The sequence below is a fragment of the Myotis brandtii genome, unplaced genomic scaffold, assembly GCF_000412655.1.
Source record: "Myotis brandtii unplaced genomic scaffold, ASM41265v1 scaffold708, whole genome shotgun sequence".
Classification (NCBI taxonomy): domain Eukaryota; kingdom Metazoa; phylum Chordata; class Mammalia; order Chiroptera; family Vespertilionidae; genus Myotis; species Myotis brandtii.
The window spans coordinates 4,055,262-4,071,482 of NW_005370777.1; the positions used below are offsets into that span (position 1 = coordinate 4,055,262).

The 16,221-nt window shown below is 42.6% G+C and overlaps 1 protein-coding gene across 1 annotated transcript in view; it reads left to right on the plus strand.

Moving 5' to 3' along the window:
- The window catches only part of CCDC38 (coiled-coil domain containing 38), a 51,198-nt gene that overhangs the window by 6,168 nt on the left and 28,809 nt on the right, over window positions 1-16,221 (plus strand). The window contains exons 3-9 of the mRNA XM_005882376.2: window positions 1,221-1,321; window positions 3,919-4,081; window positions 5,876-5,940; window positions 9,986-10,149; window positions 10,255-10,335; window positions 13,136-13,299; window positions 15,235-15,346. Coding sequence (XP_005882438.1) covers window positions 1,221-1,321; window positions 3,919-4,081; window positions 5,876-5,940; window positions 9,986-10,149; window positions 10,255-10,335; window positions 13,136-13,299; window positions 15,235-15,346 — 850 coding nt within the window. The remainder of the gene's footprint in view (window positions 1-1,220; window positions 1,322-3,918; window positions 4,082-5,875; window positions 5,941-9,985; window positions 10,150-10,254; window positions 10,336-13,135; window positions 13,300-15,234; window positions 15,347-16,221) is intronic.

Sequence of the window (16,221 nt, forward strand, 5' to 3'; positions counted from 1 at the left end):
GAGAGAGAGATAGAAACATCAATGATGAGAGAGAATTATTGATCGGCTGCCTCCTGCAAACCCCACACTGGGGATCAAGCCCACAACTCGGACATGTGCCCTCGACAGGAATCATACCTGGGACCATTCAGTCTGCAGGCCAATGCTCTATCACAGTGAGCCAAACTGACCAGGGCACTATTCCTTTTTAATGAGAAAAATATATAAATGCTGATGTAAAAAGAACTCCTAAATATATTCCTAACTAAAACAAACACAAGATTCAGAACAGTAGAATAGCATGTATTGAACAATCTCTGTTTTCCTAAAGAATTTATATTTCTTTGCCAAGAACTGTGAATGATTTAGCAAAGTTAACTGTTGTAAACCTTCATGTACACATTTTTGGGTGGACAAATGTTTTCACTTCTCTTGGGTATATACTAGTAGCTAGGAGGGGAATGGTTAGGCAGGGGTCCTCAAACTATGGCCCGCGGGCCACATGCAAATACAAATATTGTATTTGTTCCCGTTTTGTTTTTTTACTTCAAAATAAGATATGTGCAGTGTGCATAGGAATTTGTTCATAGTTTTTTTTTAAACTATAGTCCGGCCCTCCAACGGTCTGAGGGACAGTGAACTGGCCCCCTGTTTAAAAAGTTTGAGGACCCCTGGGTTAGAGCATATGGCAGCTCTGTGTTCAACTTTTTGGGGAACTGCCAGGCTCTTTTCCAAAGTGGCTGCACGATTTTGCACTCCCACCAGCAGTATATGAGGGTCCAAGTCCTCCACATCCTCACCAGCACTCGTTATCTTTGACTTTTTTAGGACTCTGGTCTAGCCTGAGGATCTCCATAAGGGTATTGGATGTGTCTATTGTGGCAGAAATAGTGGTGCAAGGGTAATGGTGGGTGTATTTGTAGGGATGGGAAGAATCAACATGATAATATCTCAAAATATGATCCCACCATCCTGTAGCAGGCCCCCTATCTACTTACACAACAAATATAGTCTCATGCCCCGTGAATCGCTAAGCACTGTGCTCACTGCCATGGGAAACAGACAGATGGGCTATGGCTCCTGCTCCCCAGATCCAGGCCCCACATCCAGTTGAGAGGCGACTGGCTGATTGGACCTTCCTCCCATGGATCCCACTCTCTCCCCTGGTTGGTGGGAGCCAGATGGTTAGCAGAGGAGAGATGACAGAAGTTTTTCCTTCTTTCTTCTTTTTTTCTTAATAGATAGAGGAACCGATCAGTCGATCAAAAAGGGAAGGCCATATAAGATCTTTTTCAAAGATCTCTTTCTTTTCAAAGAAAATGAAATAGAAGCAAGGAGGAAGGTAAGGTTTTATTAAAAGCTCAACTAGGATTTTAAAAGGTAATTTTAGAAACATATCCTCTTATCCATCCCTTTTATGAACTTTTCTGGGTCAGATGTTGACACGTGCACCACACAGTGCTGGAGGTACACACACACACACACACACACACACACACACACACACACACGACAGAACAGCATCCAGCCCATGGTGGGGACCTAATGATCACCCCCTATGGTGGAAGACAGACACACCACTACAATCCACTGTAACAGATATGGCTATACCCTACTTCCTTGATTTTTAAATTTATTTTGTATAGAAAATCACTGATCTGCCAATAATAACAGTTTGGTGTAATCCTTTTCCTTTCCTTTTCTTTTTTATTTTAAATCCTCACCTGAGGATATTTTTTCGTTGATTTTTTTTAGAGAGAGTGAAAGAGAGAGGGAAAGACAGAGAGAAATATCGATGTGAGAGAAACACATTGATTAATTGCCACCAGGTGATGTTAGGTGTTTTCACTGTAGTAATGGTCTGAACACCAGATTTATGCCAAAGGCATAGCCCACAATTAAGCATGCTTTCGACTTTTTTTTTTTAATCTTCACCAAGGATATTTTTAGAGAGAGTGGAAGAGAGAGGGAAAGACAGACAGAAATATCAATGTGAGAGAAAGACATTGATTGGTTACCTCCTGCACATGCCCTGACCAGGCCCTGGGCCAGGAAGGAGCCTCCAACGGAGTTATGTGCCCTTGACCAGAATCAAACTCAGGGCCCTTGGTCCGTAGGCCAATGTTCTATTCACTGAGCCAACCCAGCTAGGGCATTTCCTTGATTTTAATGGCCACATTTTTTCACATTTTCTCATTCCTGAAATTGGGCTCCAGCTTACATAGATGGGATGTCATGCATAATTGGCAGTGCATAAAAGAATAGTGCATCTTACAATAAGTGGCATCTTAGAGTTGATAAAATACAGTAATAGAGGCATACAAAGGAAATCTAAAGAAAATGGCTGTTGGAGAGAAGAGGGAGAGGTGGTGATGGTGGTGGTGGTGATGATAGTGTGTGGTGGTGATCGTGGTGGTGGTGGTGGTGGTGGTGGTGTGTGGTGGAGGTGGTGGTGGTGGTGATGATAATGTGTGGCGGTGATGGTGGTGGTGGTGGTGGTGGTGGTGGTGGTGGGTGGTGATGGTGGTGGTGGTGGTGATGATGGTATGTGGTGGTGATGGTGGTGGTGGTAATGATGGTGTGTGGTGGTGATGGTGGTGGTGGTGGTGGTGATGATGGTATGTGGTGGTGATGGTGGTGGTGGTAATGATGGTGTGTGGTGGTGATGGTGGTGGTGGTGGTGGTGATGATGGTATGTGGTGGTGATGGTGGTGGTGGTAATGATGGTGTGTGGTGGTGATGGTGGTGGTGGTGGTGGTGATGATGGTGTGTGGTGGTGATGGTGGTGGTGGTGGTGATGATGGTATGTGGTGGTGATGGGTGATGGTGGTGGTGATGATGGTGTGTGGTGGTGATGGTGGTGGTGGTGGTGGTGGTGGTGGTGGTGGTGTGTGTGCGTGCAAAGATTCCACTGAGGAGATAAACAGAAGCAGCATTGTTAAGAATAAGTCAAAATCTGCCAGGCAGATACAGATAAGAGCCTGTATATGTGTGCATTGGGGAGCAGGGAAGAAAGACAAAATAAGAGTGGAGAAGAGGGTGTCACTTTGGAATTATTTGGTATGAAGCTACATCAGCAATGAGGCTCACTTTGCAGTGTGCCTTGCAGTTACTATCACTACTTACATCGTATGGTTCAGATTTCACGAGGTTTGCTTTGCTTATTCTTAGAAATAAAGGATGAGAAAAATATCCAGGAATACTCAATAATCGATCATCTGTAGGGTGATGGTTTTGTGCATGTGTTCTATCGTTTGATTAAAACTATCCAAAATTTAAAATAAAAAAACATTCACAAAATCAGGAGTCTATTTTTTTAAAGATTTTTAAAAATATATATTTTATTGATTTTTTACGGAGAAGAAGGGAGAGGGATAGTTAGAAACATCGATGAGAGAGAAACATTGATCAGCTGCCTCCTGCACACTCCCCACGGGTATGTGCCCGCAACCAAGGTACATGCCCTTGACCGGAATCTAACCCGGGACCCTTGAATCCACAGGCCGATGCTCTATCCACTGTGCCAAACCAGCCAGGGCAGGAGGCTATTTTTTTTTAATGTCTCATTAAAAAAAATAGCATGTTCAATCCCACAGAATCATTCCTTTCAAATCAGTGGAATTTTTAAGTCCCTACATTTGGGGTAACATGAGATTGTCACAAAAAGCCAGAGCAACATTTTCCAGTTTCATATTTGTCATGCACACGTTTATATTATAGTAAAGGTTGAATGTTTTTACACTTGTGCTCTGCTTCATGCAAGAAGGAACTGAAAACTAAACACAGTTCTTCAGAGGTAAGAACTTGAGATTGCTTGTTCAATGTACCAGTAGTGAGAAAGGGACTTGTTGCAAATGATATTTTTATATATGATCACTAATTTAAGACAATGTTATTTTCGTATGTTAGAAACCTTTTTAAATTTTCCCACTTGGGCAGGAAAAAGACCTGAACCGCGGCAGGAAATTGCACCAAAAGTCGACGTTTTCATCTCGAATGAAGAGTCGTTCACACCTGAGTGAAATGGCATTCGCTGATGCAGCTGCTTCCTCGTTTGAAAAGTATGGGCTGGATCCCACTCTTGTTGTCAGAATAACAGAAGGTAAGTCTAAGTGATTGTTGGTTTAAAAACATTGTTCTGAATATTTCCCACTGGTATCAGGTTTGGTGGCTTTTCTGGAGGTGAAAAACACAAAGGGTGCTGTCTCCTAATACGGTGGTGGGGGTTGTACATGAGGGTTGAGTCCAGAGAAAAAAATCTATTTTAAATGAGAAAGCATACTTTCCCAAGACATAGACAATTACTCATTTTCATGGCTCTAAGGAAAGAAGTCACTGCCAAAATCACTATTTTGCTATTTAATAGTGTTAAATAGCTCTGACTATTTAAGTTCAGGTCTACATCTACATCTAGAACCGAATTTAAGAAAAGTCTTTCTAAAGAGAAGTTTTGATGGTCTGGGCCATACAACTCACATATCCAGAATCAGTAAGCTAATAGAATTAAATAGCTTGCCTCTTGTTGCAAAGACATAACCTATTTTAATGACCTATGGAGGCAACATGCTAAAATACTACAAGCTATTAATTATTGTCTGTGAAAGAGAGCAGTCTGGGGATCAAAACATCATGGCCATTTCCTACCTATGAGATCAAGAAGTGCCCACAAATGAGACAAAGCAGTTTGAAGCTTTACAAGCCTAAAGTGACTAATACCAGGTGATGGACTGATAAAATCTTCCTCCAAAATAAATCTTACTTAATATTTTAAATTTAAAAAGGCAGAAAGGAAGGGAAGGAGGGAGGGAGGAATAAGGAAGGAAGGAAGGAAGGAAGGAAGGAAGGAAAAGAAGCAGGCAACATTTACACTGTTAGGTGCCAAGCATTAAGCTGGGCACAGGAGGGAGGAGGAAGGAAGGAAGGAAGGAAGGAAGGAAGGAAGGAAGGAAGGAAGGAAGGAAGGGAAATCAGTATTCAGGATTTGCTCTAATAACTTAAACCTTTCTCTAGCTCACAAAGTCCAGGCACTTCCTCAAATTGTGAAGAAAAATTTTTTTTTCAGAGAACAAGAAGACCATTTAAGAAGGAACTTCGGATTCAATAATTAGTGTAAGAAAGGGAAGCATGTTAACTTATTTAGAGGCTCTCGGAGGTGCGTGTTCTGCACTATTGTATGAAAAAGCAGCAAGCGATAGGTGACAGGGTGAGGTCAGTGACTGGACCACTGATAGGGCAGGTGTAGGTTCAGTCTGTGTCTCATGTCTTCAGTTCCCCTCAGTCTCATGGTGAACCCCGAGTCATCAAGAGCATTTTAAATGACATATGACATGTTTTAGAAAGAGTTCTGCACAAAATGGCTCACTTCAAAAATCCCTGCCACGCTCACAGCTCTGAGATAGCAGCTAGGAGGTGTGATGTTGCAGATGACTCACAGAGCGACTGGTCACTTAAGGGTCAATGGGGTAGGGTAGGCTTTAGAAAGGAAATAGTAAAATTGTTTGGTATTATCCAAGGCAATCTGGGCTCTGTCAGCAATGGAAATCAGGTTGTCAGTTTCTGCTGATTTTACAGATAAGGTATTTGGCCATTTTCATTTAAAATATAGTCCTCCTCAACTGTGTAATCTTGGACAAGCATCTTTACATCTCTGAGCTCCAGGACCTCCCATACAGGATGCGGATAGGACCTTATTGGGGTTAAATAAAACGATGACTTGAAGTGTCTAAGAAAACTCCTGGAATAATATGGACCCAAAATAAATGGTAGTTACTCTTATTAAATTCATTTTTAAGTCCAGATACATAATGCATGCAATAATTTAATTGCATAGCTTTTATTTGATACATCTTTGAGGGATAATGAACTAAACCTAAGTCAATTTCAATTTTCTTTAAAGGTGCAGACACAAGAAGGTCTCTCCATGAATTTATTAATGACCAGAGAGACAGGTTTCTGCTCCAGGTAGTACAAGTGATTTTTCTCCCCATCGTCAAATAGAAGACTTGTTGCATAACATTGCCAAATGTTCACCTCGGCCTTTTATTTTTCCATCACATGCCCAGAACTATTGCCCTTCCTAACCTCTCCTAAGCCCACTTCAGTCAGGCTTTGGCCGTCATCATTCCACCAAAACCACTTTTGTCATCGTTGCCAATGACCGTTCTACTGCCCAATTTGAATTGTGGCCCATTGGATCACTAAACACTTTCTTCAGCTGGGGCCTCTTGGTTCTTCCAGGTCATTGGCTGCTCACTCCTTCACAGTATTCTTTCCTTGTTCCTCTCCATCTTGATCTCTAAATGTTGGGAGGGTCCAGTGCTCACTTCTCACTCTATGCTCCATCTACCCTCCTCCAGGCCCCAGTTTAAATTCCACTTCCATATTAGCAACTTCCAATGTATTTCTCCAGCCTGACCCTCTTCCCTGAATTTCAGACTCACAAATGCAACTTGTGAGTAGTTCTTAATATCTCCACTTACTAGTAGATGCTCACCAGGCAGCTCAGACGCCACATTTCTAAACTGTGGCCCCTGCTATACCCTTCGCTGTCCTTGAAAATCTGCATCTCATGTGGTGCTCCCTGTCTCGTAAACAGCAATTCCACCGCTGCAGCTGCTTAGGCCCAATATAGTGGCATTATCCTCAACTCCACCTCCTTACAGCCCATACCCAAATATACTTTTACATATTTGCTTCTGAATATATCCATGATCACACACCACTGCTGCCACTGTCGTCCATAGCACCAATATCTCTTGCATGAATTCTTATAATTTCAAAACACTGGTCTCCTGCTTCCACTTTTCGCCCCCTATGGTCAGTCTGTTCTCCACACAGCATTAGAAGTCTATTCTCACCCACACCCCTCCTCTGCTGAAGACCATGAACAACTTATCTGGTGTCCCTCTCTCTCTCTCTCTCTCATCTCATCTCATTTCTCTTTTGCTCCCTCTGCTCCAAACACACGGGCCTCCTTGCTGTTCCTGGGACACATCAACCATGCTGTGGCCTCAGGGCCTTACCACAGAGGCTCTTCCTTCTGGGAGAACATTCCTTCCTCCAATGTCTGCATGATTTGTTCTACTTCCTTCCAGTCTCTGTTTAATTTTCACCATATCAGGGAGGCTTTCTTTGGCTATACTAGTACATAATGGCAACCCCTGCCCTTACCCACTGGACTCCTCATCCCCTTTAATAGACTCCCCCCATCTACTGGAATGTATGCCCCGCAAAAGCAATTTTATCAATTTTGTTCATTGCTCTACTAACACCACTGAAAAGAGTCCTGGCATGCAGTAGTCACTCAATACTTGGTGAAAAAAGTAATAAATGAAATATGTTTTTTTATAAAGATGGAGTATCTAATTATTGGTTATGTTTCTTTAAAATTATTTCATTTACATAGTTTTAGTTAATTTATATTATAATGTATGTGGCTTTGTTTATTTATAGTTTTCTTTCCATGCATGGCATTAAAAGCCCAACTGGATCCTTCTATTCTGTACTTAAAAAAATAGAAGCATCGCCCTAACGGGCTTGGCTCAGTGGATAGAGCGTCGGCCTGCAGACTGAAGAGTCCCAGGTTCGATTCCGGTCAAGGGCATGTACCTTGGTTGCCATAGCTTTTATTTGATACATCTTTGAGGGATAATGAACTAAACCTAAGTCAATTTCAATTTTCTTTAAAGGTGCAGACACAAGAAGGTCTCTCCATGAATTTATTAATGACCAGAGAGACAGGTTTCTGCTCCAGGTAGTACAAGTGATTTTTCTCCCCATCGTCAAATAGAAGACTTGTTGCATAACATTGCCAAATGTTCACCTCGGCCTTTTATTTTTCCATCACATGCCCAGAACTATTGCCCTTCCTAACCTCTCCTAAGCCCACTTCAGTCAGGCTTTGGCCGTCATCATTCCACCAAAACCACTTTTGTCATCGTTGCCAATGACCGTTCTACTGCCCAATTTGAATTGTGGCCCATTGGATCACTAAACACTTTCTTCAGCTGGGGTCTCTTGGTTCTTCCAGGTCATTGGCTGCTCACTCCTTCACAGTATTCTTTCCTTGTTCCTCTCCATCTTGATCTCTAAATGTTGGGAGGGTCCAGTGCTCACTTCTCACTCTATGCTCCATCTACCCTCCTCCAGGCCCCAGTTTAAATTCCACTTCCATATTAGCAACTTCCAATGTATTTCTCCAGCCTGACCCTCTTCCCTGAATTTCAGACTCACAAATGCAACTTGTGAGTAGTTCTTAATATCTCCACTTACTAGTAGATGCTCACCAGGCAGCTCAGACGCCACATTTCTAAACTGTGGCCCCTGCTATACCCTTCGCTGTCCTTGAAAATCTGCATCTCATGTGGTGCTCCCTGTCTCGTAAACAGCAATTCCACCGCTGCAGCTGCTTAGGCCCAATATAGTGGCATTATCCTCAACTCCACCTCCTTACAGCCCATACCCAAATATACTTTTACATATTTGCTTCTGAATATATCCATGATCACACACCACTGCTGCCACTGTCGTCCATAGCACCAATATCTCTTGCATGAATTCTTATAATTTCAAAACACTGGTCTCCTGCTTCCACTTTTCGCCCCCTATGGTCAGTCTGTTCTCCACACAGCATTAGAAGTCTATTCTCACCCACACCCCTCCTCTGCTGAAGACCATGAACAACTTATCTGGTGTCCCTCTCTCTCTCTCTCTCTCATCTCATCTCATTTCTCTTTTGCTCCCTCTGCTCCAAACACACGGGCCTCCTTGCTGTTCCTGGGACACATCAACCATGCTGTGGCCTCAGGGCCTTACCACAGAGGCTCTTCCTTCTGGGAGAACATTCCTTCCTCCAATGTCTGCATGATTTGTTCTACTTCCTTCCAGTCTCTGTTTAATTTTCACCATATCAGGGAGGCTTTCTTTGGCTATATTAGTACATAATGGCAACCCCTGCCCTTACCCACTGGACTCCTCATCCCCTTTAATAGACTCCCCCCATCTCCTGGAATGTATGCCCCGCAAAAGCAATTTTATCAATTTTGTTCATTGCTCTACTAACACCACTGAAAAGAGTCCTGGCATGCAGTAGTCACTCAATACTTGGTGAAAAAAGTAATAAATGAAATATGTTTTTTTTTATAAAGATGGAGTATCTAATTATTGGTTATGTTTCTTTAAAATTATTTCATTTACATAGTTTTAGTTAATTTATATTATAATGTATGTGGCTTTGTTTATTTATAGTTTTCTTTCCATGCATGGCATTAAAAGCCCAACTGGATCCTTCTATTCTGTACTTAAAAAAATAGAAGCATCGCCCTAACGGGCTTGGCTCAGTGGATAGAGCGTCGGCCTGCAGACTGAAGAGTCCCAGGTTCGATTCCGGTCAAGGGCATGTACCTTGGTTGCAAGCACATCCCCAGTAGGGGGTGTGCAGGAAGCAACTGATCGATGTTTCTCTCTCATCGATGTTTCTAACTCTCTATCCCTCTCCCTTCCTCTCTGTAAAAAATTAATAAAATATATTTTTTTAAAAATAGAAGCGTGATGTCAAAGTTAGATCCGGGGATCTGAATGGGGCTCTTTGAGGTTGAGCGCCGCCACTCTTGCTTAGAGGAACCTGATTCTCCCTTGGTGCTTCCTGTGGGAGGAGCCTTGAGGCTGCAGACAGCCCGGTTTCCAATGCTCAGAGAGAGTAGGAAGGACACTGTGGGTAACACCAGGTGGGCCTGCTCTTTGGGGCAATATGTAGCTATTTTTTATTCATGGGGCCCAGCCATTTTGGAGCAATATGGAGCCTCTTCATAAAAGTGAGAAAAGAATTAGTCTCCCTTCTATGATCTCCCAAATAAAGGCCATCGCCCCACCATGTGGGCATCCCATTCTTTCTAACCCAAATGCCCACTTAGAATGCAAGTTATTTCCCCCTCTCTTATGAGACTGTTGACGTGTGCCAGAAATGTGAATACTGCTCCCGACGCACTTCTGTTTCCACTATTCCCAGTATGCTGTGTCAAACAAAAGGAATACAATCACCAGGTATGATAAGCACATAATGACGAAGGAACGGCAAATCAACAGAGCAGAAATAAAGCTCCAAGAAGACGCCATTGCCTTTGAAGAGTTCCTTCGAGAAAACGACCAGAGATCCATAAACGCCCTTAAAATGTTCGTGTTTTCACTCTAGCCACATCGCTTTCTGCCTCCCTCTTTCTTCTTTTCCATTTCTCAGGACACAACACAAAACAAACTAACAAATGTGTTCCTTCTCAGTGCAGCACAAGAAACTATAAACAAACTCCAAATGACGGCAGAGCTCAAGAAAGCGACCATGGAGGTGCAGGCGGTGAAAAGGTGAGGCCGCACACCAGCTTTTTCCTATCGAGTGTTCACAGCCCATTCAGTCCTGTTTGTGCCCAGCAAGACCTGAGTGGGAAGAACTCTTGTCAGTGATGATTTCATACACTTGACCACATTTTTAAAATGAGTAATCAGTTGATTGCGGATCGTCTCTGACTGTGTGTCAGGAGAGTACAGTGATCTCTGGCGGAAACCTTTCTCTAACTTGTCAATACAGAAGCCAAGAAATTCTTTGAAAAGAAGAAAACCAATGTTAGGAGTAAACAAATTATTTTCTAAGTGTCCTTTCTCTTTCAATCTAAGGTGCATTTCTTCACACATTTTCACATTTCCGCCATGGGGATTCATTTTACAATATGTTACAATGACAATTGGCAGTATTTTGTATATTTATCCTCACACTTAGATGAACCTAGCATTGATATTAAAAACCAAGATCATAGTGACCAAAAAAACCACCAAGGAATTGAGATAAAATTATGATACCACCTGCCACACTCTCAGTATTTAGTTTTTTCAAACCTGGATGCTTTCTTCCATGGTCACATAGATCTCATTTTAAATATCTTAAAGAAGCTTCCTTCTGTCATCATCCTTGGGCAGTAATTTCAATGATTCAGGAGATTCTGTAGTCTTGGAATCAAAGCACGCTAGAACTTTTTTCTTTTCTTTTTTTAAATTTTTGTTATTGTTTTATTGCTTAAAGTGTTACAAAGAGTATTAGATATGTCTCTCTCTTTTTTTTTTTGAGAATGGTTAGCACTGCTCCACAACCAGGTCCTAGACTTAAACTTATGTCCCAGCTTTTTGGGGAGTAGGACAACAGCTTGTCTAAAATGCAGCAAATGGCCTGGAGGGCAGCTTCTTTGAAACCAGTTGTTTCTAACAAAATGTATGTTTCAAACACATTCTGGCCACAGTAGCCTCATCTGTGTTAGGAGCTAGTTGATGGCGCTCCCAAGGGGGAGAATTCCCTTCTCTCCTTCGCTCTGTCTATTTATAGAACTAGAGTAGCAGCCTGTGGTTGAATAAAGTACTGTATTTATGCACAGTGGCCCTTCTGAAGCGAACTGGCTGATTGTTTTCAAGTCTCATCATCTCAGCAAGGTGCAGAAGGTAACGCAAAACTAGCTGGTAGCAGAGCCAGGGATGCAAGTGCCTGCTATCTATTTCCTTCTCTATGGCACGCAGAGGCCCTCCTCTGCAGGGAGAGCTGGAAATTTGTTTACAAAGGGAAAGGGGGCTGGCTCTGAAGCTTTTGCTTGGAAGCTGGGCAATTCTAGCCAAAATTAGCTCTGTTCTTTAAAATATATATATATATATATGATGTATTTTTATAGATTTCAGAGAGGAAGGGAGAAGGGAGAGAGAGGAAGAGAGAGGGAGAGAGAATTAGAAACATGGCTGTCACCTGCACACCTCCTACTGGAGATTGAGCCCGCAACCCAGGCATGTGCCCAATCGAACCTTGACCTCCTGGTGATAGGTAGATTCTAACCACTGAGCCAAGCTGCCAGGCGAGCTCTATTCTTTGTCGCACACCTGGGAGGCTAAGTGGTGGTATAATAAGGGACTCCCATCACTTTGTGATTGGTGATCCATGAGCTTCGTTAGATATTTAACATAAATCAAGTAAGATACACTTGACTACAGAAGAAAACATCCAGGACTTTTGTTTGTTTGTTTGTTTTTAAAATTTTTTTAGAGAGAGAAGAAGGGAGAGGGAGAGAGAGAAACATCTATGTGAAAGCAAATCATTGATTGGCTGCCTCCTGCACACCTCCTACTGGGACTGAGCCTGCAACCCAAGTTATGTGCCCTGACTGGGAATTGAACCAGCAACCTTTTGGTGCGCGGGTAGATGCCCAACCAACTGAGCTACAGCGGCCAGGGTGAAAACATCCAGGTTTGACTCTTGAATATCACTCACACACCAGGGCTTTAGGATGCTTCTGTCCCAAAGAAGTACTGAAGCTGAAGATACTGATATAGGAGTAATATCGATAAGGGTATTGAAGAGTGTGTATGTGTGAATAAGGAAGGCTTAGAAGGATAAGGGTGGAGGCCCAGTGCACAAAATTCATGCACTCTTGCAGTCCAGGACCCCTCGAGGGATGTCTGCCTGCTGGGGATGGGGCCTAAGCCAGTAGTCAGACATCCCTCTTGCAGTCTGGGGCTCTCGCAGTCCAGGACCCCTCACTCTTTACTGCCCGCCTAAAGCAGAGGTGGGAGAAGCTCCCGCCATCGCCACTGTGCTTGCCAGCCATGAGCTCCTGCATTGAGCATCTGCCCCCTGATGGTCAGTGCACGTCATAGCAACCAGTTGTTCCACTGTTCAGTCAATTTGCATATTAGGGTTTTATTATGGCTGTACTGAGGATGAAATTGTATCTGTAGCATGTCCTGAGTATTGCCCAGTACATAGTAGGTGCTCATTCAGTGTTAGTGTCCTTTGTTCTCCTCACACAAGTACCATCTTTTGCTACCTTCTAATTTCTCCCTATGTCTAACATGTAATACAACATTTCCCTTGGAAAAAAATAAGTAGAGTAAAGCTATCATCAGTCTACCCTACCTGTGCATATCCTGGGGCATGTGCTATTTAAATAAATTTCCTACTGGTTATTTCTTCTTATCTCATATTTTATTGATGCTCCTATTTTTATGGCCATACTTAGAATTTTTGTTAAGTCAATATATAATCAAGACAATGAACTTTGTAAAATCTTTTTATAAACAGTGAACACGCTTTCACACAGATCTATCTAATTATATTTTTGTTTCCTTTGAGTAGTGAAATATCAAAAACAGAATTCCTCCTTAGAGAGTACATTAAATATGGACTTTTTCTGCTGAAACTGTCTCCAAAACATTGGCAAATCAGGCAAGCGCTGAGAAGGGCGAAGCTGTCCAAAAGCAGAGAACATATAGAGGAAAATATTTCCAAAATATTAACAAGTAAGTCACATTCTTCATTTCAATTTAAGTACGTGCCCCTAATTCTAAAATGTTCAGTTTCAATGTTTATTTGCTGATTATTAATAGTCAGAATTTCTATTTCAAGCACAACCTGAACAAGGAGTCTCACTGTCTCTGTTATTATATATTGTTAATTTGGAAACTCAGGTTAATTTCAGATATAAAGCCGTAAAAATATATACATGGAGCCATAGAAAATATATTATTTACAGATGATAAGATAGCATACCTAGAACCTCCCATCCATAAAAACCTAAAAAAAACATTTGAGAAAATGGACACAAAGTCAATTACATTTATTAACCTAACATATCAACCTAAATAAGCTAACGTCATTAATTAGAAAACATGCAAGGAAATGAAATCCAAGAAAGCAAATAACCTTAATTGTGTGACCTGGAGATTTGACAAATAGAGAAATATGTCATGTTTCTAGAGAGAAAGATTTACATTGTAAAGCTGCCAAATTTTCTGCAACGAATGTATACGTTTGATGGAATTATAATAAAACTGTGACCAAAAATTTGTCAGGGACTTGAGTGTTGGGTTGGGGAGAACTTTATACAGTGATTCTGAGGTTCATCTAGAGAAATAAATACGTTTGAAGGACGGAGGTAATTATATATCTTATTAATCCTTTAAGATATATAATATATTATGACAGTGTCTTAGGAATTAACACAGTATGGTACTAATGTTTGGGAGTCAGCTTAATGGACCAGAAATAGGTGCTATTATATATAAGAATTTTTTAAAAAATATGTTTTTATTGATTTTAGAGAGAGAGGAAGGCAAAGGGAGAGAGAGAGAGAGACATCGATTGGCTGCTTCCTGCATACCCCTGACTGGGGATTGAGCCTGAAACCTGAGCATGTGCCCTGACTGGAAATTGAACCGGCAACTTTTTGGTGCATGGGATGATGCTCAACCAAACTGAGCCACACCAGCCAGGGCTAGAGATAATGATTTAATAAGTGATCAAAGTGGGGTCACAAGGAAAGACTTCTATTTCTAGTAACTTTGGGGTAACAAGAACCAGACACCCTCCTGCCTGAAAAGTCTGAAAAACGTACGAAGCAACAGTTTTCAGTCATTGGACATCAGGAAAGATGCAAAGGAATCTTTCAGAGAGAGGCAACAAATGAGATGGGCCCCGTGATGGCCTCCAGGTACTGCTGGGGACAGAATGCAGCTCTGGAAGGGGGAGCCCAGATGGGCCCAGCAGTCCCCATGAGATGAAAAGACAGAGCTGGGGTCCAGGGAGGGCACAGAGCAGAGCACTGGAGAGGAAGGGGCTACTCAGAGAGCCGATTCTGAGACTCTGGGGTGAGAACATTGACATCACAGAAATCGGTCAACAACAAATCAGGGCGGATTTTTCCCCATAGAGCTGGTTGTTAAGCATTTACCAGTACATCACAGATGGCCTTCCTGCTCAGTTCCCCTGTGTCTTTCACTACTGAGTTTAAGTTAGACACATGTGTATGAAATATTGAGTGAGCACAGTGATGACACTTGGTTAAACTCAATACATGATGTTTGACAAGAGGAAAAACAAATGGAAAGAAAAAGTGAGAAGCACTTGCATCTCACAGCTTAAGATTCAGTGCTCCCAGACTTGCCATCTAGAGAATGCTCAGACAGCAATGAGTCCAGAGCAGTGAATGGCTCACATTGCGATTTTAGAGGTTATGACTGACGGATGCAGGAGACAGAGACCACCTCGTGCCCTGTAGGAGGTCTGCCTGCTCCAGAGACCAGCCCTTGCTGTCTACATCATACGTTTATTGGTTACGATGTCCCCATCTTATATTTCTGTCCCTGGAAACTTTTACAATAATGCTACTTTCACTCAAAGACAAAGCTCTCATTTTCAGAAGTGGGGGGTCCTCCCTCTTTCTTTTCCATTTCTAGAATTCAGGAAAATAAACCGCACTGAGACCTGGAGGAAATCAGATTCAGAAGAAAATTACCGGGGAAAAAGGAGCTCAGGTAACACAAGAGATCTGAGACTTCACTCACAAAAGTAAAACCAGAGAAGGTGCCCATCTCTAAGTGGAGATCAAGGACCTATTAACCTGGAAAAGAGGGTGGGAGAGTGAGGACTGCTGTGGTTTCAAGTCAGAATGGGAGAAAGAGTGGCTGAAAGTCTTAGGAGTGCTGGTGTAAGGAAAGAGGATCTGGAGGGACCTGGGAGACACTGGATGAAAAGACCTGAGACCACTTTGCCACTGCTCAGTTCCAAATCAGGATCAGGTGTGGACATGATATGTGGGGAACAAGTGCATGTAGACATGGGGGGGAACACATGCATGTAGACATGGGGGGAACAAGTGCATGCAGATGTGGGGTGAACAATTGCATGTAGATGTAGGGGGAAGAAGTGCATGTAGATGTGGTAGGAACAAGTGCATGCAGATGTGGGGGGGGAAGTGCATGTAGACATGGGGGGAACACGTGCATGTAGACATGGGGAAACAAGTGCATGCAGATGTGGGGGGAACATGTGCATGTAGACATGGGGGGAACAAATGCATGTAGATGTGGGGGGAACAAGTGCATGCAGATGTGGGGGAACAATTGCATGTAGACATGGGAGAACACGTGCATGTAGACATGGGGGGAACAAGTGCAAGAAGATGTGGGGGGAACAAGTGCATGAAGACATGGGGGGAACACATGCATGTAGACATGGGGGGAACACGTGCATGTAGACATGGGGAAACAAGTGCATGCAGATGTGGGGGGAACATGTGCATGTAGATGTGGGGGGAACAAATGCATGTAGATGTGGGGGGAACAAGTGCATGCAGATGTGGGGGGAAAATTGCATGTAGACATGGGGGGAACACGTGCATGAAGACGTGGGGGAACAAATGCATGTAGATGTGGGGGGAACAA